The following is a 26,778-nucleotide window of genomic DNA, read 5'->3' as shown; positions in this document are numbered from 1 at the left end:
CAGGTGATTAAGTGATTAACAGAGAGCAGCAAAAATAATGTTTAATGTTTGGTAAATCATTTGGTGGTGATGAGATTGTTTTCAGAAGTTGCCTATTAATTATGCATTTATTTACATCACTGTAAAAAAAATGTCTCTCCTTACATAATAATACAAGCCATTATTTTGTTAAAAAAGAATTGGTATCGGTATAGCTGACAGGCATGATGTTACTTGGTACTGGATCAAAAGCTAATTGTTGTGGTATTGCCCGCCTGCACTTTCAAAGGGTGAGATGGCAAATGGTTGGGAGCTACTTCTCTAACATGTACATCTCAAATTGTCTCCTTTAAAATATACCCATGACACAAGAGTTCAGCAAACTATAATCATTGATAATATATCTTTATTTTTTTATGACTCTCACTAAAATAACGCATTTAATATGTCTTAATAGAATATCCTCATCTACGTGTTTGGATTTGAAATAGCAACTTTAATGAATAAAACAACATCATAGTTCATGTAAAACACCACATTGTTAAAAGTTCCCTTAAAAGAGGAAAGAAAAGTTCATTTTTGTGACAAAACCACATTGCCATACAAAATACACTTTTTAACCTAACTGAATGAGCTGATTTGCATTTATGTCTAACATATTTTACCATGGTACCTTTGATCTTGAAATCATAGCACTCAATGTTATGTTAAGATTGCATTATACAATGTGCGAAAGAAAAATGTGAAAAGTTAGAAACCATGAGGTTATCATCCATTTTACCCCCCCAACACACACCCCCAAAAGTGCTAATTTAGTATTTATCGATGATTCAGAGCAAGCCATTTCTTACAGAAAAAAATATATACTGTATATCAATAGGCTTCATGTACACCACATTAAGACAATGTGTTTCATCCACAGTTATCCTCAAAAGTGCTTGTTGAAGTCTGAGCAGACTAGAATAGAAAACAAAATGTACAGTACATTGGCAACATGTTAGCTGTGTGTTATTTATACAAATATAATACATTTAAAATGAATGTTATTTTATACACATTCCTATATGTACTTTAAAATCATATTAATAAAACCTGTTACTTTAGCTTGTCATCTCTTGTTGTTTAGACATTAAATAAAATATATAAGCCATCATTTTCTCACACATCTCTTACTGTTATTTTCAAATCTCGAAAATGTAAGACCATATCTGCATACGATTCATTTGTTCCCTTTGAGCGTCTTCAAAAGCCATTGCAAAATATGAAACTACCAATGATGGCAACAGTATGAATCCCCAGCAGCAGCCTCACTTCACACTTTTTTTTAGCAGCTCCTGAAGGTTAAAACACAATTTCAACGCAACAGTCTGTTGGTCTGGCAGAGGATAAAGTGCTGTTCTCCTTTGGCCCCGATGTAGAATCAGATAAGACCAGCGGTCAGAATCCCTCGTAGACCCCGGCCTCTGATCTCAGTGCAGCATTACAAAAAGCCTCGGGACCCAGAGCCGTGGACAGCAGTCTGTGCCCACGGGGAGACATGCAGCCCTGGCCAGGCAAATATCCGGCCAGGGCTTTACCGGATCTTGTGGGTTTAAGTTTGGGAGCTGCGTAATACCCCTCCATGTGGTCATATTGTGTGGGCCTGACTTTAGTGCTCTGAGTCCTTCTGTTGAGCTGAGTGGAAAAGGACCCCAGATGTTCAGCATCTAGAGGGGATTTGGCGTGGTAATGATAGTAGTGACGATTTTCTCTGGTGCTCTGCGACCGCCCGGGCCTCCTGAGGATGCTGGGTTTCCCGATACCAGAGTAGCTGTTGACAGCATTGGTCATCATTAATCGATCCTTGTCATGACTTTGTGTATGGGTTCTGTCTTTGTGCTCGATGTTCTTGAAGTTAGGACAGCCCCTTTCTGGGAGCGAGGGGACTTTGCGAAGCGGTGGCTGCTGTGAGGAGCTCTCTTTGATATGAATTCGCCTGGATGGTACTACCTCTGCGCCTGACCGGTGACCACACAGCTGCCTGGTGCCATCAGGGTCTGCCTGTTGAGACCTCGGGAAAGTTGGGGATGTAGCAATAGCAACATTTTGGCTTTTTGTCCTGTCGGTGGACAGAAGGCAGGCATTTCCAGGATCTGACTTGCTCCTCGTGTGCATTATGTCTCGGCTTTTTGTGTCAGTCGGCGAGACAGGACTCTCGTAAGGAGACACAGCTGGACATGTGTTTTTACATCTGGATTTACTCTCCTGCTTGACTGGTTGATATATGACTCTTTCAAAAACTTCTGAATCTCTAGCCTCATAAACAACAGTGTCCCTGCTTTTTATGTAAAGCTCCCTGTTGACAGGGGGGACACGATGTGGGGAGTAGTTGTAGTAATCTGATTGTGCGCTTCCCCTCGTGTTACGCATGGTATAAGACTGACTGTGTCGGATGCCGCTTTGCCGGCAAGGCTCCGCGTAATAGCGGGAACCATCTATTGGGTTCGTATCTGAGTAGGTGCTGTAACGGTAGTCAGCACTTGTGTTCTCAAACTGCGGCTGAACAGGGTGGATGCCGGTCTGAATCAGCCTCTGATAGGGCACTTCTTGGTTCGTCGTCTGCTCAATGTAAAACATGGTGTCAGGAGGCAGGACTTCTGTCTCTGCACGCTCATAGTGACTAATCTGAGGGGCATGGAAGGAGCGAGCCCTCCGGATGGCAGGATGCCCAACTCCTCTATCTTCTGAACTCTGCCATTGACCTTGTTGCCTGTGGCAGCCACTGATAAGGTGCTCATCTCCATGGTAACGTCTGTACTGAGGTGACAAAGGGTGCCTTAAACCTAAAGTGCTGTAGCGGCTTTCAGAGGACTGCCTGTACACGCTTTTTGGCCCCGAAAGAAGATGTGGTAGAGCGTCGGGCCGAGGGCAGTGAGGTGCAGGCATTCTTCCTGCTTGAATTGGCCGATGATGATGATGATGATGATGACGATGATGATGATGATTACTGTAGACATCCTCAACCATGCCCAGAGGTCTGTCCTCCTCTGGGCTGTACTTATGGGTTGAGGAGGGCTGTAATGGCCGTGGAAGGACCTCCGTAACGGAGGCAGGCATGGAGGTCTCAGCCAGCACAGCACGGAAATTAAATACATTGATAGAGTCGGTGTTCACATATACAGGAGAAGTTGACGGGCTCTGAGCCGAGCAGACAGGCTGAGTGGGTGTCGAAACGCCAACACTCTGATAGGTGGGCTCTGCTTGTGTGACATCTCTAAGCTCTCTTTCCCCTTTGCCGTCCCTCCTCGCTGTACTGCTCCCTGACCCAAGTGGACTGACATTAGGCGTGAAATTGCACATGCCTTCCTGCCCGTCAGTGACCTGCGAAAGCTCAGAGCAGAGATGTGCAGGTGGGAGATGAACGGGGTGAGGGCAGCAGAGGCTCTCCACGGGGTCGTGCGCTGATGTTTGCCACTGGGAAACAGAACAGGAGACATGAGGGCTGCAGTACTCCTGGGGGTACACTTTGAGATCGAGAACAGAGGGCCGGGGTGGTCTGTCCTGGGCATGAGAAGCTTCCTGTCTCTGGAGAGGGTGCGATGTGTTGTTGTTCCTTCTTTGGGAGCCACTGCTGGCCTTCTGGGCAGATTCGGCCAGAGCCAAAGCCAACTTGCGTGCAGCACTCGTCAAGGGAGGGTGAGGAGGGAGAACAGACACTGAACTCATAAGTCTATCTGTTCCTGGGGAGGGATAAGACAAACAACGCTACAGTATGACAGGACAAACAAAGCTATGGTAAGACATGATGGGACAAGACACAAAAGCTTTCATAAGAAACTACAGAATGCATTATTATTTAAATAGATACTAACTATATACAGCAAATGTTATGTATGATGTTAAAGAGGAGTGGTACTGACCTGGATCAGGCAGGTTCTGTGCAGATTGACTGAGGTCGGTCAGGGCTGATGCCTGGCTCGCTGTGCTGATTGGGCTGCATTGTTGGTAGGATGCTCTTGGTTCTTTCCCATCTGCCACTGGAGCTTCACACTTCTCGAGCGGGGGAGAAGATGAGGGCAAAGGTGGCAGAGAGGTGAATGCAATCTGAACATCTGCTTGCGTCTTAAATGTTTTCTTCCTGAGTTTAGGAGAGAGCGGCTTGGTGGTAACCTTTTTCCCACCTTTCCCGAGAACAGGGCTAATATCTGGAGACTGAGAGCAGCTAATGTTGTTGTTTGGTGAGGAAATTGGCTCTGACTCACTAGAACAGCCCGCGCTCTTCCTCCATTTATTTCCATCCCTGTTGTGTTGCGGTCCAGGGGTTGCTGAGGGTGGGCTGCACTGAAAAGACATGGGGTCAAAGTCCAAAGTAGAGATGCCTACAGCCGGTGGACAGAGATCGAGATCGTCCTCCTGGTGTGGAGGTGAAATACATGCAGTGGTGCGGGCACTATCATTTAGTATGTGGTTTTTGTTGTCGTCTTTACTACTGATTGCGTAGTTGCGTAGGTCATCTCTACTGAAGGCAGAAATGGCCTCACTAGTCGAACGAGGTCTGAGGGGGCGATAACTTGGAGGTTCCCCTGGTATGGGAAAAAACAAATGTACATTTAGACCGAGTCTTCAGTAGTCACCAATATACAGATAATATAAACCACTAGGAGCCAATGGCAGTGCACGATTTGAATGAATTATTACCTTCCACATTGTGCAAAGAGGTGAGAGATTCTTCACTTTTGGTAGAGCGCAATGTGCCGCTATCCCCTCTTCCACCTACAAATGTTTAAGCAAATTATTTTTCTCCATAAAAATGAATCATCAGCTCTAAAAGAACATTTCGACACATACAGTCGTCAAGATTAAGAGAAGGAATTGAGGAGTTCAAATTTATTAAAAAGTACAGAAAATGAAGCTTTGAAAAGTACAGGTACAGAACCCTTATGCCTTTTGGCTGTGTAACAGCAGCAGTGATCTGACCTGGCAGTGCAATGCTCTTTATCTCGTTAGGCTCACTGGGGTGTCGCTTCAGTTTACGTTTAGACACAGAATGGGACTTGCCCAGGTGGAAAAAGGAGAGCCAGTTCCCCACAGGAGACTTCTTAGACTTAGCAGGAGGCCGCTTGCTGCAACAACACAGGAACAAATCATTTTCAAAACTTCATACAAGCAGAAATAAATAAAAATGACAAAAATAAAACGTTAGGGCTTCAACTAATGATTATTTCTATTATTTTCTAATCTGATTAATCATTTGGTCTACAAGAAATCAGCAAATAGTGAAAAATGCCAGTTACACTTTCTAAGGTGACATGTTCAAATCGTGTAACTTTTTTTGCCCGACTAACAGCCTTGAATCAAAGACATTCAATTTTGAAGGATACAATACACAGAAAAGTATCAAATCCTAACATTGGACACATTTTAGAAGCTGTAACCAGCAAATGTTTGGGATTTTTGATTCATCGATGACATGAATGATTAATCAACTATCCAAATTGTTTTCTACACATTTTCTGTCAATCTACTATTAATATTGCTCACACTACCAAAGCATTATGATTGAACAGCTCAAATAAGAAATGATGGCATGTAGAGTGATACTCAAGACGCAGAGGATTTCATACAGGAACACATATGTAGGACTGCTGAGGCGGTCGACAAACCTACCTCTCCATCGGGAGCTCGATGACTGTGTGGAACTTGCCAAGCAGAGCTCCGGGTCCCTCCCCAACCTCGATGTAGTCACTGTGGCTGAAGCAGGGGGTGGTAGCCGGAGAGCCCAGCTGCGCCTGAGTACGAGCCTGGGCCTCCTCCAGAGACAGTAACTTTGTGGACGGGGAGCAGACCAGCAGGGACTTAGGTCTGGATAAAGTGTTGTTACCTGTAGTCAAAGTGTTCGAATAAATTCATTAGAGATGCATATGATCTCCTCCATTTTGTTTCTATTTTCTATTTCTTCCTTTATTGAGATAAATAAAGGCGACCTACCGGTGCTTTCTCTTATGATGGCATTGAGTTTCGGGCTGAAGAGTGCCTCGGTGTTGTTGAGGATGAACTCCACCACCACCGACTGGATGCGCACCTCCATGAAAGCCGCTGTGCCACTAAAACAGGCCGACTCAATCTGTCTGGACCTGAAACACATTTACAGTACACCACAACCTATTTCACAGCTCTGGACCACTGAGACCTGCCCCAGTTCACTGTCACAGAAAGGCTAGAGTGAAGCAGCAGTGCTAAAAGTGCTCTGCACGCAACCAGACGTCGGTGTAGATAGTCGTAGTCACCTGAGGAGGTTAGGCGCCCAGACAATAGCCAGGTTTTTAGTGTGCATGCTAGTGATTGAGCTGAAGGTGGCCAGGTGGGAAAGATGTCTCATGAGGAACTCCAGAGTCCTGTAGATAAAGAAATAGGCAAATATTTAATATAAATTCCACCCGTCAATTTCAAAATATTTCCCTTTTAGATGGTAAAAAAGTTCATTCCTGGGTCATAGGAGAGGGTCATAGAGGTCATCTAACACTACTAGATTACCAGTGTATTACAAGCAGATGGAGTCATAACTGATGAGTTCACTGCATCCAGTAAGAGAGTGGATCAGTGTCACTTTGCATAAATGTTGTGCTGTACTCAGAATGACATTTTTGAAGACTTATCTAGAGCTGAGTCACATATCAGAGAGGGATTTTCTGCGTGGTTGAGATGTAAGTAAAAGAAAAGGTTTTGGTGGCACGTTATCTTCACAAGAATCGAATCAGCATAGCAGAAGCGGCAGTTTTGACGCAGCACTCCCTTTTCTAGAAATCAAACATTTCCAATTCAGGCCACCAGGATGCAGCAGTGAGCCTTATACCTGACCTGTAATGAGGAGGAGGCAGCTGCTGGATGACATTGTGGATTTTGACCAGCCTCTCCTCGTCTGTGGCTGCAGACACAGCCTCCTGTGAAGACAGGGGATAAAGCGCACATTGCTGAGAGGCTGATAATCACAGCCGAGGGAGTTGCCTTAACATAGCCGCCCTCTTTTTCCCTCATATATTCACAGCATCTAGTGTTTTGGCTCGCTTAATCTGCTGTTTGGTATTAGCATGCACATCCCCGGCTGTTCCTAGAAAGTGTAATGCATTTTGAGTAGCACTTAAAAATGAGCTGAAATTTTAAATGATTTCTTCTGGGGTTTTTTTTTTTTTTTTTTTTAATATCACTAAATAACCAGAAATTTGTCCCCTGCAGGTTTTTCTCTTCACAGTGCTTAATCACTATGCCAGTTCCAATTCCCATATTTAACCCCATCATAAGTCTGTGCCCCAGTTTCGCTGCTCTGGTCCTTACTGAGAATCTGTCGTAGAGCTGATAGGTGAGCAGAGGGTTGGGCAGCTCTCTGAAGTACAGCTTGCAGAGGGAGCCCACTGAGTGAATATCCTGTCTGAAGACGTCTCTGCTCAGGTCTGGGATCTGTTCGGAGTCAAACTCGTGCCTAGACAGAGACAGAAAAAAGAAGATATAGAACAGCGTGGCAGTCATCCTACCGCCCATCTGTCAGTACGAAAACACAAAAACAGGGAGGATTTTTTAACACTATAATCCACTTTTGACTTGGTAATTTGTTTTGCGAAATAATGATTTATTTTGATCTGCTATCTTCTTCCTTCTCTTTGCCATCTCTAATAATATTCCTCCCCATTTAAAAAACAGCGACATTCTTCAGCGAAGTGTTGTGAGAAACATCAACATGTCACCAGATATTTATCATTTCCTAAAACAATGAGATGCCTCCTGGCAAAGATAAAAAAGATCAATACAGGCATTAGAAGTTACACAACTTGGAATAAATTGTATTCGGTGAATTTCAGAAGAAGCAGCCAAAAAACAACACCATCAACAGTGTCCATCATGTTGATAGTGGACTCTTACAGTCTATTCTAATAACTGCTTTCTGATCAATGCTTGCTATTGTATCATGTTAACTTTTCAAAACTAAATAGAAACCCAAAACTTATCAGAGTTGAGTCAGAACCAAGTCCCCTGCTATAGAAACGCAGCCCTACCCTCATCAGACTCGTGTTATATAACAAATCATTCTGTATAAAGCATATTAGTAATTATAAAAAAATCAGTTTTATGTAGCACTTTTCAGTGTATTTAAAGATGCTTTACAGGAGACAGGGGGTCTCGGGTCTAGAGAGTTCCAGAGGGATGAAGCTGCGACTGAAAAAGCCCACGTCCCCGCAGGTTCAGTGCTTAGTCCTGAGGATCGCTACGAGTCAGGTGCTGCTGGAACTGGGGCATTATTTTAGGTTGTATTCCAAATGAATATCATCAGTTAAACAGACACAAACCTCAGTTTCTGGATGTTGGAGGAGATCCCAGACAGTCTGTAGATTCCATCCACAACTCCATGCCTTTCTATGAATTCAGCACAGCTCTTAACAACCTGTGGGACTATCGGACACAGGAGACAGTCATGAGGGGAGTCTGAAATAATAACTCTCTATAAAGCACAAATAAAGTGCCGTATGAGCAACTCATTTTCATTCATTTAGGATCACTAGTGCACCAAATGTGTCTTAATCCGCAGGTTAAATAGTACCCAACAGTTGCACCATTTACTCACTGTTTGAGTAACATTTGCTATATATATATTTGTGACCTATCTTTTTGAGATAAGTGTCACAAATGCCACAAACCGGGCAGGGGAGTCAAAAAGTATTAAAAGACAGACTAAGGCATTGTCAGTTTTGGTCTAAGGATTGGGTAAATCTGACGGTTCACATGACGATTATCAGAGAAAGAAAGAAAACACATTTCTCCTCTACAACATAATACAACAAAAAATAATAATACTAATCCTTTCTTTTTTCATGTGAAATATAAATATACTATAATTTTACCTCTTCAAGCAAAAATCGCTCTTTGGTTGAACTGTTCACGTGGGGAGGGGTCACAAATAGGCATTACTTCATTGTAAGGGGTCACAAGCCAAAAGGGGAGAGAAACACTTGTCTACATCATGTTTTACAATAGTACACATGTAACTTTAATCCACTACTCATGCATTAACTGACATGACATGACGTAAACCTCCTTATTGCGCCACAGGCCTTTCAACACGTTTTTTTAAAAAAACTACTAAAGAAACAACTTTTGGCTAATCTACAAGAAATTTATGCAGAATCAAACCCTGCTGGCAAAAGTAAAAGAGTCATTCACGCCACTGACTCATTTCACATCAAGTATCACCGTAGTGTATCACAAATCCACTATACGGGCAGTAGATTCACTGGGTAATCCCTTCTTGGGGTATTTACAATTCGAAAATGTGAAACATTAAACTGCCAGCAGGTAAGAATTACACATTGGAAAAGGGGGAAGAAAATTAAAAAAAGAAACCATTGTAGGAATAATGTACCCTCATGTCCTGAGTTGTGGAGATGTTCCCCCAGGTCACAGCCAAACACTCGCTCCCTGAGGATACCGCGCTGCCGCAGCTTCTGCGGCGGCGGTCGAGACTTCATAAAGGACCTCAGGAATGTTACCAGCTTCCCATGCTTCTTACACACTGATTAAGATAGCACACACACACGCATAACAGCCAATTGAAATCAATCCTACTCATATCCTGGGAGCAAGTATTAAATTAGTGATCAACAGCAGGAAACACACACACTGCAAAGTACCTGGCTTCGGCACTGAACTTTGAACACTGGGGGGAATCTTGTCATTTATCAGCTCAACACAATCGCAGGGGAAGAAACCAACCTGTAAGCAGAGAGAGGAGAGGGTGAGTGGAGTAAAGAGGAGAGGCAGAGATGGCGACACACTTGTAAGTTTAAAGGACCACTGTTCAGTGGCGTAGCACGCTGTTGTAGGGCGAAGGTGCAAAAATGGGTCAGTAAGCATGAGGGTGCAAGCTGCCTCGGGCTGAAAATTACAAGCTTACATTCTTATTGTGCCGAGCATCCTTGGGTGACGCTCAACCGCAGTGACAAACTAGCTTCTTTTTGCTAAGGGGATTTTAAAAATATGGGGTTCAACTCACACAATTTCAACAGGAACAAAAAGGAAGCCAAGCAGTCAGTAAGTCATTATCTCTCAGTATGAATTTGCTGGACTCCAAAACGTAATTTAGATGAGGAAAAATTTTACTTATCTCTACTTTATCATCACTGGAGGAGGAGACAAGTAGTTCACTATTTTTTTCTATTAGATATGATGAAAGCCAAGCTTGCGGTCTACCTGATATGACCACAGTGTGAATGAGGTGAAACACAGCAGATGTTTTACCTGAAAACCATGTTTCCCTCTCCACCAGCCGGTGTCTTCTTTAGGAGGCATGTCTATCACTGACACAATGTCCCCCACCTGGATCACAGAGAGTGTGATGACGAGAATAGTCTAATCACAGCTGAGCTCAGTAAAAAGGAACTATGACGGAATCAGAAATATGCATAGGCAAAACATGCAGTGACAAAAAAAAAATGCTCAAAGATTAAAGAGCTGCGAGCTGACGGTAAAGTGACTGATGCATAATAAGTGATATATCTCAGAAGTTACTTCAAAGGTCAGCTCGTCTGTGGCCTGGGCTGTGTAGCGTTTGGTGACGTGGGCAGCAGCGATGGCGGGGACATTGATTGAGGCTTCTTCGGACACCAGCAGATGGTTCCCCTTGTTGTCGATCTTAAAAAAAAAAAAAGAGGAAAAAAAAAAAAGGTTACTTAAACAATAGCCTGATATTTGAGGAAAAGCCTTCCTCATAGTTAGACATAGGTTTGCCTAGCTTTGCTCAAAGACTGGAAGCAGGGAGAGGTACCACCCATGTATCCTTTACTATTTCCTTTATCATTTCTTTCAAATGCAGAAGTAGAAAAGGTCTTTAATCTCCCTTCAGACTTGACTATTTCAACGCACATTATTCAGCAGGTCAAAACATCCAAAGACGACAACTATATAATACAGAACGCTGCTGCAAGGCTTTTAACGCGTTCTAAGAGAGGCGACCACATCACACCTATCATTGATACCCTTCGCTGGTTACCTGTCAGCTTTAGATTTGATTTTAACTGTGACTTTCATTCTTTGTTTTTATTGTAAAGAACGCTGTAACTTTATTTTGAAAGGTGCTATGTAAATAAAGTTAGTATTATACTTATATATAGTTATATTATTACAAAAACTGATACAGACAGGATGCAACAAAAAACAAAAAAGATAAAGTTTCTTATTGTACTGTTTTCTTCCACCTGAATTTTTATTAATTGAATTAGTATTTTTCCCTTTTTTTACTTGAAAAAGTAAAGAAAAATATACTTATATATTGAAAAGTGAATATTAAACAATATGGCCTATTCTGTAGAGTGCAGAATCAATGGCAAATATGAGTAAACAACTGATAAGAAGAACTGATACCTCCATCCACGTTAATACTGGACCACAGTTGATTTTGTTGTCAGCGATGGCAGAGAAGCGGGACAGGTAGGTGGCCAACATCTTCGTTACTGACTGAAGGGACACTTTATAAATTTATAAAAGTCTAACAAATCAAGTGTCATTTTCCATGCAACATCAAAGAGAACAAGATAATTTGATTACCAGATAAATCCTAATTTGTCTATAATCTGTGACATAAAGTGGTTAGCTGTATGTGTTACAGATTACAGATAAAGCCACTGTAGCTCTGCGGTACCTCAACAGTGTCCTTCAACGTGTCGTATCGTGGCAGCTCCGTGAGATGGGAGTAACGGCGGTCATAGATACACAAGTGCAGGTGTTTGTCCAGCACCCGGAAGTCTTCATAGGATCTCTTCACCAGCCAGTTCCGACCCTGACAAAGAAAAAGATGAGAAACTACAGTCCAGCAGTAGAAAGACATTACTAACCAGTTTGTGATACCATACAATCTACTCTGTTTCACAAGTCTAGCAAGTAATGGTACCTGGCAAGTGATCTGGACCAGAAAGACCAGCTCTTTGGAGTCCAAACCAGCCTTCGGTCCTTCACTCTGCCCCTCGGTGAAGGCCAACTGCGAGACAAAAAGAACCAGCAAAAAGAGACAGGCAGAGCTAATATTGAGAGGGCCCATATTCTAAATAATGGATGCGTATATTACAACAGCCTCTCTGTATGTGAGCTGGTATACAAGAAAAACGTCATGTCCAACCCCACTTTCCCATGAAATAGTAAAACCACTTTTACACTAAACAGCAAAGTATAGAGACCTTAAAGTCTCGAGCAACACAGAATCATGGAAAGAAATGCTTGAAAAAAAAAAGACGTGAGGGCACATTTTTTTGAGAAATACAATAAATGGAGTTTTTAATTAAAAAATGAGCTCCTTTAGAAGTTCTGACAGATGTTGGCTGAATATGTCAGCCTCTATGATAAAGTTTGTTTGGGAAAGAAGTGTATTGCCTCTGCTGCCAACATAGAAGTGATTCATGTTCTCACTTCACCATAAACCCTGCAGTATGAAATGTATAATACATAACCTACTAAGATATCAGCACTTGGAGGCGGTGTAGATTTGGCACAGATTTTGTCTTCTGCTCCTCACCAATACTCTACATGCCCCCAAAACTAGGAAGATCAAAGCCTCGCAGGAGGCTGGGAATATGTTGATGGACATTACTGTAAAACACACTTCAAAGACCTGGAAGGCAAGGGAAGTTCTGGTTATTTATAACTGAAACTCATCCACATAAACTGTTACACAACGCACAGCGACCTAGTTACTGCTCAACAGCAATACAGCAAACCAGGCTGACAAAGAACCCAGAACGAGAAATTGTTGTTGAATGAGTCGTAATGGAAGAGCTTTTATTCCCTGCAAGGATTTGTAGGAAATAATAAATCCAAACAGCTAAACGAAGTACTGAAGCGGGTCAAAAGGCCAAAAGGACGACGGGAAGCATAATCATACAGAGAATTATAGATAAACCAAGATCATTTTATGATTAAACAAAAAACTAGCTTGATAAAAATTAAATATTATGAAATGAAACAGCAAAAATCTTAGTTTTCACTGAAGGCATGCGTGAGCATCACTTCCTCCAGTCCTCCTAATCTAAAACATGCAAGGACATCTCAGACCCCAGCCCTTTGCACGGAAACATACCTGCGTTATGTTATTTATTCATAAACATCTGGCAACATAAGCTAATATTAGTGCGTAATCATCCATACGTTCTCGTTACCTGCCACTAAGGCATCTCAGATATCCATCCGCAACTGGAGGAAGTGGCTCTCTCTTTGCGTGCAGCTGCAGTCCTCAGTAAGCTCCTCCAACGAGCCAAATCTTGGCTGAGGGCACATGCTGCCCCTTACTCGCCATCCCCTGCCGCCTTACGTAAAATGCTCATTCACAGGGCTTTGGATCACCACGCGCCTACTGCTCTATTGAAAGCGCAAAACATGAAAAGAGGATGCTTCCCACTGTGTGTTTTCCCCCTTCCTGCCTCCCTCTTTCGATCTCTTCCCCCTCCTCCCTCTCCTGTAGTCTGCCTCCCTCCCCCCCTCTCCGTCTTGCTCTCCCTCTCTCCACTCCTTTCTCCGGTGACAAAGGGGGGTTGGAAGTATACGGGCTCAACCGGCACACACAGATGCACAAGGTCATCCATCATACGGAGGCAAAGCTGCATGAGATAGATAGACGACCCGTCTTCATTTCAAAACAATTTGTAATTCATTCCACTCTCAAGGCAAGACTGGAGCTAATCTGGAGAGGAATCAGTCGGGCAGGCTGCAGACAGAGGCAGTGTGCTGTCCTTGTGCTATTCAGTGAGTGGGATACATGAGACCTGATCGGAACCCTCCCTCCCTGCCGCCACAGTCTGTGAATGTAGAGACAGGCAAATGCATCATAGGAGATACCATAAGAGGATTAATTCAAGAATTTAATCAAATATAACGTAGAAAAATAAAAATAAATCGCAGTGGTATGTGCTTGCTGTGTGTTTACATATGTATGTGCTGGCAGTGGGTGCAGCTTTCAGAGTCAGTCTCTGCCCAGACTGATATTTCTCTTCCGGCTCAGCTCGGCTTCTCTTCTCCCTGTGGAGTTTTTCAAGGTCACTGAAACTGTTGTGCTGCTTCACTTCCCTCCGCTCTTCACGATGGAGACACAGGGGTCACGTGCAACCACAGCAGGACGTTTATGCCCAACAGAGTGAGGGGCATCCTGGGATTTCACAGCTACACTGTAGTCCATTTATGCTACATGTAGGGATTCAGCCCCTCGGCATGCACGCACTGCTCACGCACTCTTTTGTGTTAAAACTCCATTGGCAGCTTCTGGCTGTGAGAGAGATGACTGCTGCACTCTGCTGGCAAGCAAAGTGAACTGCACTCAGGCTAACCAGGCGGATAACAGCCACTTCCACACATGACTGAGCCAACCAGTAAGTACCTCCCTGCCACTCATTACCATTTACCTCTACCTACATTTAACTGTAACCATATATTCGCACACCACTTATTGTTTTGTCACAACAGGTTTTTACTTTCAAATCGGTCATCTCCTTCGGTTCCTAGATAGACTCAGCTGTCTATCCAGGAAACAACTGTATCTCATTGAGTCACTGGCTGACTGTGCTCCAGTCAAACTAAAAGCCTGGATCCCAGGTTTACAGAGCTCTGATGACTGTGACATCAATATACTGTAATATAGAGGATTAACACCTTGCCGGATTCGGATCATGGCTTCAACATGAATGGGACTAGTAAATATATAATATATAAATTAAATAAATACATATATATATATATATATATATATATATATATATATATATATATATTAGATAAATAATACTGCAGCAGAGGTCACAGTTTAAGTATTTTCAGGGCTCACCTGAACATTGCCAAAGTCAACAGTCTCATAGTGGAAATGGGCACACTCTGCCAACCTAGGGAAGTGACCCCTGGGGAACGTCAGCCTAAAAAAAAAAAAAAAAAAACACACAAAGCACAACAGCAGCTCATCAGTATTTCAGTATTCAACACAGTGTCACTGTGATGGAGAGAAAAAGCAAAGTGAAAGAGAGCAAAAGAGGGATAGAGGAAGGGAGAGATTAGGCCTATGTGTGAGAGCAGGGTGAGAGACGCAACAGGCCAGCTCGTCTGTCTGTGCCGCGCCCATCATTTTATAGGCCCTCATTTCACTGGCCTGAATAAGAGCCCTGGTTTACAGCCTATAATAGCAGCAACACCGTCACGGGGAGCACCTACTTCTTCATGTTCTTGACCTTCATGCTAGCCGTGCTGACGCAGGAGCGCAGGAGGGGCTCGACTGGATGCTCTGCAATATCATCACTCCTCACCTGCCAAACAGAGAAAGCAAACATCAGTAAGTGTCAGTCAGAGGGCGGCTGATGGAGAAGAGATTACACTCAAGAATAATAATGTCGATCACCATAAAACAGTGGTTTTGCAGCAAAAAATGCAAGATACAAACTTATTTGTTAGTTAGTTTTGCAGCTTTGTAGATTATTTTCAGTCATGCATCTTATGTTATGCTAGTCTAATGTTATGTTATTACAATGTAATGTTATGCTTTGCTTCTATGCTTTGCTATATTATATGATATGTTATTTAATGCTAATATTATTTCCTGGTACCATATGCTTCCATAATATTTTCATGTGATTCTACCCAATGCGAATTTGTTATGTTATACTACTGTTATGTCTTTCTGATATTATCTTAATGTTGTTATGCTATGCTAAACTATGGTATTATCTTTGATGCTAATGTTATGTTGTGTTACTCTAATGTAATGTTGTACTATGCTTTGTAATTTTAAACTATGTAAGGTTATTTTCTGCAAGTATCATGTCATGCTATCTAATGTTATAACAATGTAATGGTAATGTTATGTTTTGCTTATGTTACGCTACGCTACGTTAGGTTAAGTCATTATTTGATATAAATACATCTGTGAACATTGAGGTGGTTCTTGGTCTCGATCTATATGTTTGTCTATGAAGTACTTTTATTAATATTATTAATATTGGTAATGTTTGTATCAGTGGATCGTTTGTGGACATGCGACCTGTGTGCTGGAGGATGAATAATATCAAAATCTAAATAAAAAAGGTTATAAAGAAAAGAACATATGCATAGAAATCTACTGTACTTAAGACTGAAGACGTTTTGTCACTCATCCAAGAAATATTTTTTCTAAAAACAGGAGGTCAATTCAATCACAGAAATATGAAGATGTAAAGAAAGACATGCTGTGGAGGCCATTTTCATAAAACTGGAGTAAACAGTAGTAAACTGAGGGGCAGAGGAGAAGACGTCATTTGTCTATGACAACTTTGTCATAACACCTTTACCTCAGCAGTTATCAAACATGTCACCTCGTTCTCAGGTGAGACGTCCTCAAATGCAAAATTTGTTCCTGTCCACACCTTTATCACTGTGACTAATGACTCTCATGTGCCCGCCATATGACCTTAGTGACATCGCGTTGTGTGACATGTGAATCACAACCAATGCAGCCTCTTGGAGGACGCGTGACATGTCCGTTGGTATGTGTTTGTGTATTTTTTTTCTTGTGTGTGTGTGTTTGTGTAAGAGATGAGTCAGAGTTGTGTGTGTGGGTGTGTACCATGGCAGTGGATGGCTCCTGTGGCTGTTTCTCTTCTAGAGAATTATTGTTGGTGGCTTGAGGTAAGGCATCGTCTTTGTCCAGGTCGGTAGATGGTAGCACATCTCTGCAGAGAGACACAGGCCAGGAATCAGCATAAAAGAACGATGACATGTCCACGTCCATGTAGCGTGAGGTTTTCAAAAAAGTCTTGTAGTTTTCTTAAAAATACACCAGAGGGAGCAAGTGAGGGGGAGGAATTTACAATATGTGGCTTGGGCTCAAATCATGACATTGCACCAGCATGGCCCAGAAAACATGTTGTACTTGGACCGTGGTGTTTGAATCTGTAACGTCATCAATAAAACACGAGCATATAATCTTCTGTTCCAATCAGGTCCAGATTGGAATAAAGGCAGTAAATTCATCCTTGATACAGATCAGTCTGAAAAATGGTTACATCTTCTGTGGGGTCAACAAAAAGCCGTGGAGTCTTTTAAACGTGCTTCAGGATAGAAAAAGCTTGTCTGTTCAGAGAGTCATAAAGGCAATGCACCCACAAGGGAGCGCTTGACTAAGCCTTCACTTGAAATGTGACTCAATGTACTCAGGAGCAGAGGGTGAGGTCCACTCAGCTCAACTTTTATGAGCAACACAGAGAAGAGAGAAGACAGGCCTTGGATTTGTCACAGTGATTCAGCGTGATGACATCAGGACGTGAGGCCAAGAATGCGGACACACAGTGTAATTTGTGACACAACTAATTAACTAGCCATAATGAATATTCATAGGCAATGCAGTGAGCTTTGTACCTGGTGGAGCTTTCAACAGTTTTTCTCTCTGTCTCACTCTGAGAACAGGGTCATGCTTTAGGCTTAATATCACACTGCTCCTACTCTTATTCATGCCGAATCTCATCCATATGCAAACACAAATGTCAAGGACCCATGCAGGCACGTAATACTCACACACATTTCTCTTGTTGCGCGTTTGTAGGGTTTTACATAATTCAGATCAGCTGACATGAAGCGAGGAAAAAGAGAGTAACTCACCCCTCAAGGATGTCACTACTTCCTGGTTCTCCCTGGGGTCCTGAAGCAGCATTTTCAATCACCGCGGCAACCACACATCCAGCCTCCATGATGCTGCCTTGCTGCAACAGCCCGCTGTAGAGAAACGTGAGTGGGAGGGAAAAGGGAGACAGAGCGAGGGAAGGAAGGTGGGTGGGTAAAAGAGTACAAGATGGGAGGAAGAGTCCGATGCAATGAAGCCGCCAGACGTTAACCCACTTGAGGCTGCAGCGTGCGCGACTCTCAAGGATACAATCCACAGAGCCCAGACTGTAATGTGCGATGACATCATGCTACAGTGCCGGGGGGCTGCTTCAGAGATAATGCATGTCAGGCTGCAAATTCATAGGATGAGTTCATGAGAATATCAGCTTCTTTTTATCAGAGAACTGACAGCTCTTAGCTGGAAAACATACCCATATCCTCCTCAAGGATATGTCAAGACTGTCACAGCAGCTTCAGTGCATGTCCCTGGATAACATATGCAGGTTTAGGGTTGTTATCTTTGCTTTTATCACTCATGAATATATTTCTTTTGGTACTTTCTTCCCAGACACTAAAACACAGTTGGTATGAATGAGATAGTTTGAACGAAGTGTTTCAAGGATAGTCCGCCCAGAAATTAAATCCACCCCCATTATGTAAGGCAAAAACCCATTGAGGTTTCAAACAGTATGTTGTTCACCAAACACACAGTGAGTTAGCACCCACTGATCCATCACAGGTTTCTCACAAATGATTTAAGGCAATGCTGTCATCTTCTTACTCTTTCAACAAAAGCAAAAAAATGTAAAAAAAAAAAAAAAAAAAAAAAGGAAAAAAAAGCTATTTATGCACTCTGGCTGAATTTAGAAGCATTTGGATCTATACATGGTAACGAGGCCCCAAAAACGCAGGTTCACGGTGTTTCAGCTTGATTTACACCATTTGATCAATTGCAAATTTGAACCACTTAAATACCATATCAACTAAGTGGACTGTGTGTTATTACTGAATCTTTTAGAACTCTCATTTAGAGGGGCCCTTGGTTAAAATATAGTTGTAAGATTTTATTTGAGGTTATGTGGTGCTCACATGGTGTCCCATTCATCCATTATCTACACATGCTTATCCTTATCTAGGGGCCTGGGAAAAAACCCATCTCGCATTGGGCGAGAGGCAGAGTGCACCCTGGACAGGTTGCCAGTCTGTCACAGTGCTAAAACAAAGAGACGTACAGCCATTCACGCTCAAATTCACGCCTATGGGCAATTTAGAGTCGTCAAGTCGACCTAACCTGCACGTCTTTTGTGAATGTAAGAGAACACCCACACAGTCACAGGGAAAACATGCAAAATCTTGATCACCGTGCCACCCTACTCACCTGGAGCATATTCCTAAATAATGTTGTGTTCAATCAAATTGCTGCCAACTAACTGGCGCACAAAAAACCAGGGGTCATGTAGCACTCCATCACATGATGTATTACACAGGGGAACCGGTTCGTAAACTCTTTGTTTTTTTGTGGAATAAAAATGTAATAGACGGCATTGAAATCGAGCTATTTACCAGCCCAAAGCATTAAACAAGAAATATAAAAGCATAAATGTAATATTTGCTACTTTTTTTTTTAATGAATATATTTCTTCATGGACCATATTCGATCCATGAGAAGACTGATACTGGGACAGCCCCTGTCGCTCTTGCATTTTACCAGACTCCATAATTACTACTCCTCTCTTTATGTACTGTAAACAAACAGAAGGAATGCCCTGATGAAGTGAAACTAGACTCTTCATAACGTTCCTCTATAATCTTCCCATAACCAGCTTCCAAACGCTAAGTGGGTGCTTAGCATTAAACAATGACCTTAGGGCATGTGGACTCAAAAAAAACGGGCCCTACTCGCACCTCAGAGGTCCAGCTACAGCACTAAAAAAAAAAAATCCCTCCACTGAACACAGGGGCAGTTTTACCTCTTCCCTATGCAGGTTCGGTAATCAACATAGAAATGCTTGGAGTAATGAGTAGATTCATCAACCCCAACCACATCTATAGCAGCAGGTTCCCACAAGCCCCTCTGGCCTGCAGCCTCACTGAGTTGCTGTTGACTGACTTCCACAAAGCCTCCTGACTCAGCAGAATGTGAGCAGGCAGACAGGAATACAGGCCAGATCGGACTCCAATCTGTCCACATCTCATACTGTATCTCCGCTCCAATATAGACACGATAACCTTGCCAGAGGAGAACCAATGCATTACACAGACAGCAAATTAATTTGTGGTTTCAATAATACTGTTTTATAGGGGTCGCTTGGGAAAAACTTCTTTAGAAAGTCCTTTGAATGAGCGTGTCACTAAATTATGTGAAACTGGGAGCATTAGGAGTACTGGTAAAATAATGTGCTCGTAGGACGACACAAAGGCATAGTTGTCCTGCACGGTCATCGAGATATGGTGATAGTCATTAATTCATTTACAACATTTTGGCTATGTGGTGCTAACGGAGCACAGATATTCCCAGTGGCTGCATTCAGTCCATGATAAAAAATGTTGCACGGTACACGGTACAATGCCTGACCTTGCTGATTGTACCACATCAGACAGTGAGTCTTTTCAAGTGTAGGAACATGTTGTACCTCACATTGCAGAGACGGCTGGCCAACTGTGTGTTTTAAAGCTGCCTGCCTGGTAAAGGAGTCTTGGTCTCTTTGTTTTCTATCTGAAAGCCCTTGTGGGAGATGAACTGAAGACAACAGAGAGGAACATGTGAACAAGTGAATGCCTCACAGCAAGAAACCCTCGGTATTATGGACACCACAGTACATGAAAAGTAGAGTATTTTTGAAAAGGCCCCAAATGGCTTGGGCTATTAAAAGACTGTCATGAATGCAAATAGTCAGAGTTTTAGGTGGTGATCTCACTCTGTACATGACATTGTCCATGGCAGATTAAAATTGGTGGCATATACTGACACTTTTGTGCAGCATTATTGGCAAGAAAAAATAAAACAATGTTAAACCGAGCACCACAAAATCTCTGACACTGTTACAAGACTTGGAAACTACACTGCACACAGCTGCTGCAAATCCGGTAGAAATCATCTTTCCACTACTTCTCTATCAGTCACATGATCTAAAGTATAAAGCAAAACTATTCCAGATGCAAGATGAAAGACGACTTCTACCTGCCACACTTAAAGGCAGAGACATTGTTCTGATGTCAGGAGACTGGAGCAGCACAGAAGGATGTCGCTCCGGTATCTGATGGCCTACATGGCGCTTTCAAGAAAAATGGGGCAGCCTACACGATCTTGCACACACTGTTTATGAAACCAGTATCAGCAAGTGTGTTGACATGAAGAATGGCTGCCTACATATTTGTAGCTACAAACGCACAGCAGATGTGTCTAAGTGAGTCACAGCTACTTTATCACACATGAGAGGAGGGAGGAAGTACGGCTGAGGAGAAGAAGAGGGAATATAAAAACTGCCATTTCAATTTTTTCTTTATCAGGGTTTGACAACACGGACTCCACCCAAACACATTTAAGTGTAACTGACACACATAAATGCTAATATAGCTCATATATGGATACTGTAGAACATTCATGGACCTCTAAAGGTGATTATGGTATTGCAATTGCATAAAAAGACTTTTGGTACATTGTGTAAAGTGGACTGTAACTGACAGACATAACATAGTCACATTTTCATAATAGAAACATAACTAATACGAGGAGGTACAGCAGAAAAGTGTAAAGAAGAGGAGAATAAAAATAATGCTGCTTTGTCATTGTCTCTTTTGGCTTATGGAGCTGTCGTCTTCAATAACATAGCTGCAAATGCCAGTATGCGGAGTAAGAGATAAAGAATTTCTTTAACTTTCAACAGAAGGAGAATTTGGTGCCTAAAGTACAAACCAGAAGGTAAACAAGATATCTCTGTACCTAAAATGTTCATCGTTAGCTTTTCAACTCCCTGCAGGTGACTATCAGTCATTTTGTGCTACTATATGTCAAAATATTACTTAAACCTGATTTTGAAAGAAGGTGTAAACACAAAACTTGTTGGAAAACAGTTGCAAATTTACACATCCGGCAGATACAGAGCAACATTCATTTGGAGTCATGCTTTTTGTTGAAATGATGAATGTAAGTCCATTATTCACTGTTCTTTTGGCTCTCTGTTTGGTCTCTACCAACTCCTGAGGGAAATAGCTGGCTCTTTAGCTGCTATATGCTCCACAATGTTCACCAGCTAGTTGCTAACGCTGTCTGACTGTTGTTTGGTGCTAGGCAGGTAGTGTATAGTGGGTTTCTCGGCCTCCTGTGGCTGGGAACAAAACAGATTGGAGCGGTTAGACTGAGCGAAAACAGTGAAGTTGCAAGCCGGAAACCCAAAACAGTGAGCTGGAAGACACCGAAGCGCGCTGTAGAGCTGAGGCGAACTGCAAAGTCGGGTGATAAATTTCTGTGGGTTCATCACTACGAGTCCCACAAATAGCCATGCGATCCATGGTTAATATAAAAATATATATTATTGCAGCTTTAACTGCACCTTTGACATGCCTTGATTCTGCTGCAGATCCCCAAGAAGAAGTGACAGGCCCATGTTGTCAGCGAGGGGAAAGTTGGTTTCATGCTCTCATTCTGAGCTCTGGAATGCAGTCAACACGCAAGCGAGAGATGCAGTGGAGAAAGGCCTGCGGTTGCCATGGTAACATGTCTCCCGTCCATCGTGACTTGATGCTCCTCCAGACTGAGGATGAGGCTACACAAGGAGGGAAATGAAACCTTGAGAGGAACCTTTGACCGCAAGCTTTGACAAATCATCACTCAATCTGCCTGAGATGGTGGTGCAGGATTCAGATGCCCGGTGTGCTGCTGCCGTCAAACCACAATGCAAAAAAATTTTTTTTTTTTTTTTTTTAAATCAACCATTTAAAAAAAAATAAAATCAGTCTACTGGAGCTTTTTCAGTCACTTCACTTCTCGAGGGAGGAGATGTGTGTGTGTGTGTGTGTGTGTGTGTGTGTGTGTGTGTGTGTGTGTGTGTGCGTGCGTGTGTGTGTGTGGGTGGGTGGGGTCATATGATCCTATAATCTTCTTGAAATCTACCAGAGTGAGATTAACTTTATTTCATCTGAGTCTGTGTCAGAGCTCAATCTTCGTCCTGCAACACTTCGGAGTCACAGAGATGCCAGATGAAGGGCAGAGAGCTGGGTGAACAGCAGGGCGATTAAGTTGTAGACAACAAAGACCCAAATATTTAATCAACAAGCTGATCTGTCACCAAGGAAGACAACCTAAGCCTTACAGTGAAGTACAGGCCTTTCTGTTTAAAGCACAAATGTACATCCTTTAAAAAAAAAAAAAAAAAAAAATGGATGATATAGAGAGAGGAGAAAATTTTATTTGTTGGGACAAATATTTTGGGAATATGACAGTAATACTGGAGGATATAGCCATGCCACTATGCCACTGGCCCACTAACTCAACACTGAGTGTCACAGAGACTTCCGCACAGTGATACTAGATTAAAGTCACCTAATGCAATCCAATACAACATCCCGGCAGCAATTACTACCTTTGTCAAGGTCATGTTCAGCTATGTCAGAGTTGGACAACTCTGTGCTAATCATTTTCGAGGCAGTGATTGTGTTGTGGTGCGGGATTACATTACATCATAAAATACCTAACATGTACCTGTTATTTTGTCCCTACACTCCACACTGTGGCTACAGGCTTCACAATAAAACGCAGGGCTGCAGCTAATGATTATTTTCATTCGTGGTCTATAAAACACCCGAAAATTTTCTGAAGCCCTGAAGTATATGTCATTAAATTGCTTGTTTTGTTCCACAAACAGTCCAACACCCAAAGATATTCAGTTTTCTATCACATTTGACAAAGAAAACCAGCAAATATTCACATTTGCAAAGTTTGAACCAGCGAATTTAAGGAATTTTGGCTTTAAAAAAAGACTGAAACAATTAATCAATTGTCAAAATAGTTTCCCATTCGAAGTCAATTACTTTTCTGTCTAGCCTGATCGACTAATCGTTTTAGCTCAAGATAAAATCGCTAACGTAGCTATTATTTGGTCCCTCAACACACAAAAAAGTTTTGCTCATTTGTGGGTAACGGCTTCACATTATGTTGCTGGGGTGCAACTAATGACATTGTTCCTAATCAAATTATCTGTAGATTATTTTCCTGATTCATTGATTAACGGTTTTGTTATATAAAATTGTCGAATATAGGGAAAAACAGTTCCTCAAAGCCAAAGGTAAGGCCTTATTTCTTCTGATCCATAGTCCGAAACCTAAAGATATTGAGTTTATTATCATGTAAGGCAAAGAAAAGTAGCAAATCCTGACAGTTAATGGCTGAAACTAGATAATGTTTGGCTTTTTTACGTGGAATACTCCTAACCAACTATCAAAAGTGTTGTTGATTTACTTTTAGGTTTAACAATTAAATGTTTAATCGTTTCTGATGAACATGAAATACCTCGCATATACCTATGATTTTGCGACACAGCTTCCAACACCTAGAAGGGCATTTTTTGCTCAAGGAAATACCTAAATGAGTTATTGTTTACTAAAACAGTTGCCAATCAATTTTCTGTCGGCTGTTTCAATGATTAATCAACTAATCGTTTCCGCTCTACATGTAATACCTAACATGTACCTATTATATCTGCGGTACTGGATTCACTAAATAATGCAATCCAATGTAAAGCCTCAGAGATTACCCTAGAGTTTAATGAACAGTTCTTATATTTGCTCAAAATGGGCGTTATAAATACAAAACCTTTTAAAAAATATGACATTTGAAAGTCTTCCAAAGGTGGCACTTGTTGCAGGGCTGTTGCACCGTACTGCATTAGATCACGGGTCTTGATCATTTATGCGCAAACCCGCAGCATTACAGTGATTCCTAGATAAACATCCCCGAAATCCTCTCGACAGATGAACTCCGATGTGTTTTCATAACCCGTGATGCAATCCGACACACACACACACACACATACACACACACACACATTACCAGTCCTCTAAAGCAGCTGCGAACTGCACTGGGATCCACTGGAGAAGAAGTTTACCTCTGTACTCTGACCTGTTGGGCCTGACGAGATCACCGGTCAGCTGCAGGCACGCACACGCACGCACGCACGCACACAGACACACGCGCACAGTCCTTTGCCAAAATGACCAATTGGGGGGGAAAAAAGGAAGATTAAAAAAACCCCAAACGCTTCAAGCAGGCGTTATGATCACACGGTGACTGCGGTGGCAGCAGATGAAACAGTAGCCTGGTTGTGTCCTGTACAGTACGTGACAGTTAGTGACTGTCCCCGGCCACGCAGCCTACCTGTAACCGTGCGCGTCGCTCCAGTCCGCTGCCTCCTCTATGCTGCGCGCCGCTGAGCTTCTCGACGAGGAAACATGTTGTCAGCATCGCACTGCGTTAATCCTCGGACTGGATAGACACGCGCACGCACGCACACACACAGAGGCGCGCGCGCGGGCTACGGCTGACCATCTGAGGTAGATGTTTTCAGGGTGAAAACTGTGATCGGGTGCGACATCGCCGAGGCAGCGTGGGAGTCACTCCGGTTGGCTGGCTGGCTGGCTGGCTGGCTGGCTGCCGGTCGGTCGCTCGGACTGACTGACTGACTGACTGACTGCTGGGAAACTGCACTCGCCCCCGGGAGCGCGCGCCACGGCTCTCGTGCCCGCGCCTGGGATATTTTAGCCCCAGGGGTTCCCGGACCTTTTCAAAGCCGGGGACCCGAATATTAGGGAGGCGCGGGAGTGTGCATGGCTCCCCTGTTTGATAATATGCACGACCCCGAGGAGCCCCATCTGGCAAGTTGTGTGGTGTTAGGTAATGCTTGGTACAGAATTACATAACCACCCAGTGAAGGTGGGTGGTAACAGTGAGAGGAGTGAAACCTGGTGTGCAAATAACTCATCCTAATATGATACTATATCATCTCATCTCACTGGGCCCGTTCAGCTGAAGGAGATAATGTGAAATTCAGCTGTTCCTCTGGGACCCCTTTATGATGTCTTTGGCTCATGTACTGAAATCCTCCTTGAAATCTACTTTTTTTTTGACCACCGAATAATCGTCTGTGTCTGTTATCATGCAAAAAATGCAAAAACATTTAGATCTGCAGCCTCTTAAAGCATTGGTTCCACATTTTGGGGAAATATGCTAATTCACAGTGGTGGAATACAACTAAAAGCACTAAAGTACATGTCCTCAAGTACTGCACTTAAGAACAAATTGGGGTACTTAACGTGAGTATTTCCATTTTATGCGACTTTATATTCCTACTCTGCCACATTTCAGTGGGAAGTATTGTACTTTTTACTCCACTACACTTGTCTGACAGCTGCAGATACCAGTTAAGATTTTTTATGCAAAACATATGACAAGCTTATATAATATGATGCATTTGCTATAGATTAAATAAACCAACGGTCTATAAAATTAGAGATGAAATGATTAGTTTATTACTTGATTAGTCAGTTGACAGAAAATTCAAATTATGTTAATAACTGATTGATCAAATTAAGAGAAAAATGCCAAACATTTCATGGTCCCGGCTTCTCAAAAGTGAGGATTGGCTACTTTTACTTGTCTTGTGTTACAATAACCAAACATCAACAAATTTGAGGTTTGGTTTGGACATAACCAGCTACTTGAACTTGTCACTCTGGTTATGGTAATCGTGATGGGCGTTTTTCACTGTTTTCTGACATCCTGTAGACCAAACGATGACTGAAAATTTAGAATTACTTTTTAAAAAAGAGCTTTGAATAGTCACTTACATAATTGACTTATTATACCTAAGAAATGCAATTGTGATAGTAGCAGGTGAAAAATACTAAACAGTTAAACCTCTACATTCAAGAATCTTCAGGCCTCCAAAGGTTTGTTTTTTGACCAGTGGATTAATTGCTCATTCCGTATTCCTCAGGTGTATGCAGATGGCTGCTCATTTGTTTGTTTCCCAGCCTGCCAGAGGGAATTTGAACAAAAGCACAAAGGTCATTCTGACAAACCTCATCCTCTTTCAGGTTATTTGTGTTCCTTGTTCTGGCTCGGCCGCCACACAGTTAATACTTTAACGTGTGGGTGGAGATGGCAGAGCCGGGGTCAAAATATTA

The 26,778-nt window shown here is 42.5% G+C and overlaps 1 protein-coding gene across 2 annotated transcripts; it reads right to left on the bottom strand.

Moving 5' to 3' along the window:
* Window positions 1-203: 203 nt before the first annotated feature.
* Window positions 204-25,054, bottom strand: arhgap32a (Rho GTPase activating protein 32a). Of its 2 annotated transcripts, XM_040130097.1 has the most exons (23): window positions 24,971-25,054; window positions 22,152-22,364; window positions 17,596-17,709; window positions 16,565-16,670; window positions 15,181-15,272; window positions 14,804-14,888; window positions 11,891-11,977; window positions 11,642-11,779; window positions 11,365-11,457; window positions 10,513-10,635; window positions 10,243-10,320; window positions 9,636-9,717; window positions 9,368-9,517; window positions 8,298-8,400; window positions 7,291-7,435; window positions 6,817-6,899; window positions 6,246-6,353; window positions 5,947-6,092; window positions 5,626-5,839; window positions 4,936-5,081; window positions 4,657-4,731; window positions 3,879-4,541; window positions 204-3,698 (listed from the first exon to the last, which is right to left on the bottom strand). In XM_040130097.1, exons 2-23 carry the CDS (start codon window positions 22,232-22,234, stop codon window positions 1,417-1,419), a joined length of 5,196 nt encoding a protein of 1,731 aa, XP_039986031.1. In that variant the 5' UTR covers window positions 22,235-22,364; window positions 24,971-25,054; the 3' UTR covers window positions 204-1,416. The 2 variants fall into 2 exon arrangements, with proteins under 2 accessions (XP_039986031.1, XP_039986032.1); XM_040130098.1 differs by lacking the exon at window positions 10,243-10,320.
* Window positions 25,055-26,778: the final 1,724 nt, after the last annotated feature.

This window comes from Xiphias gladius, chromosome 7 (genome assembly GCF_016859285.1).
Source record: "Xiphias gladius isolate SHS-SW01 ecotype Sanya breed wild chromosome 7, ASM1685928v1, whole genome shotgun sequence".
Taxonomy (NCBI): domain Eukaryota; kingdom Metazoa; phylum Chordata; class Actinopteri; order Istiophoriformes; family Xiphiidae; genus Xiphias; species Xiphias gladius.
Note: the sequence above shows the minus strand (reverse complement) of the source record. Positions and strands in the feature narration are given on the sequence as shown.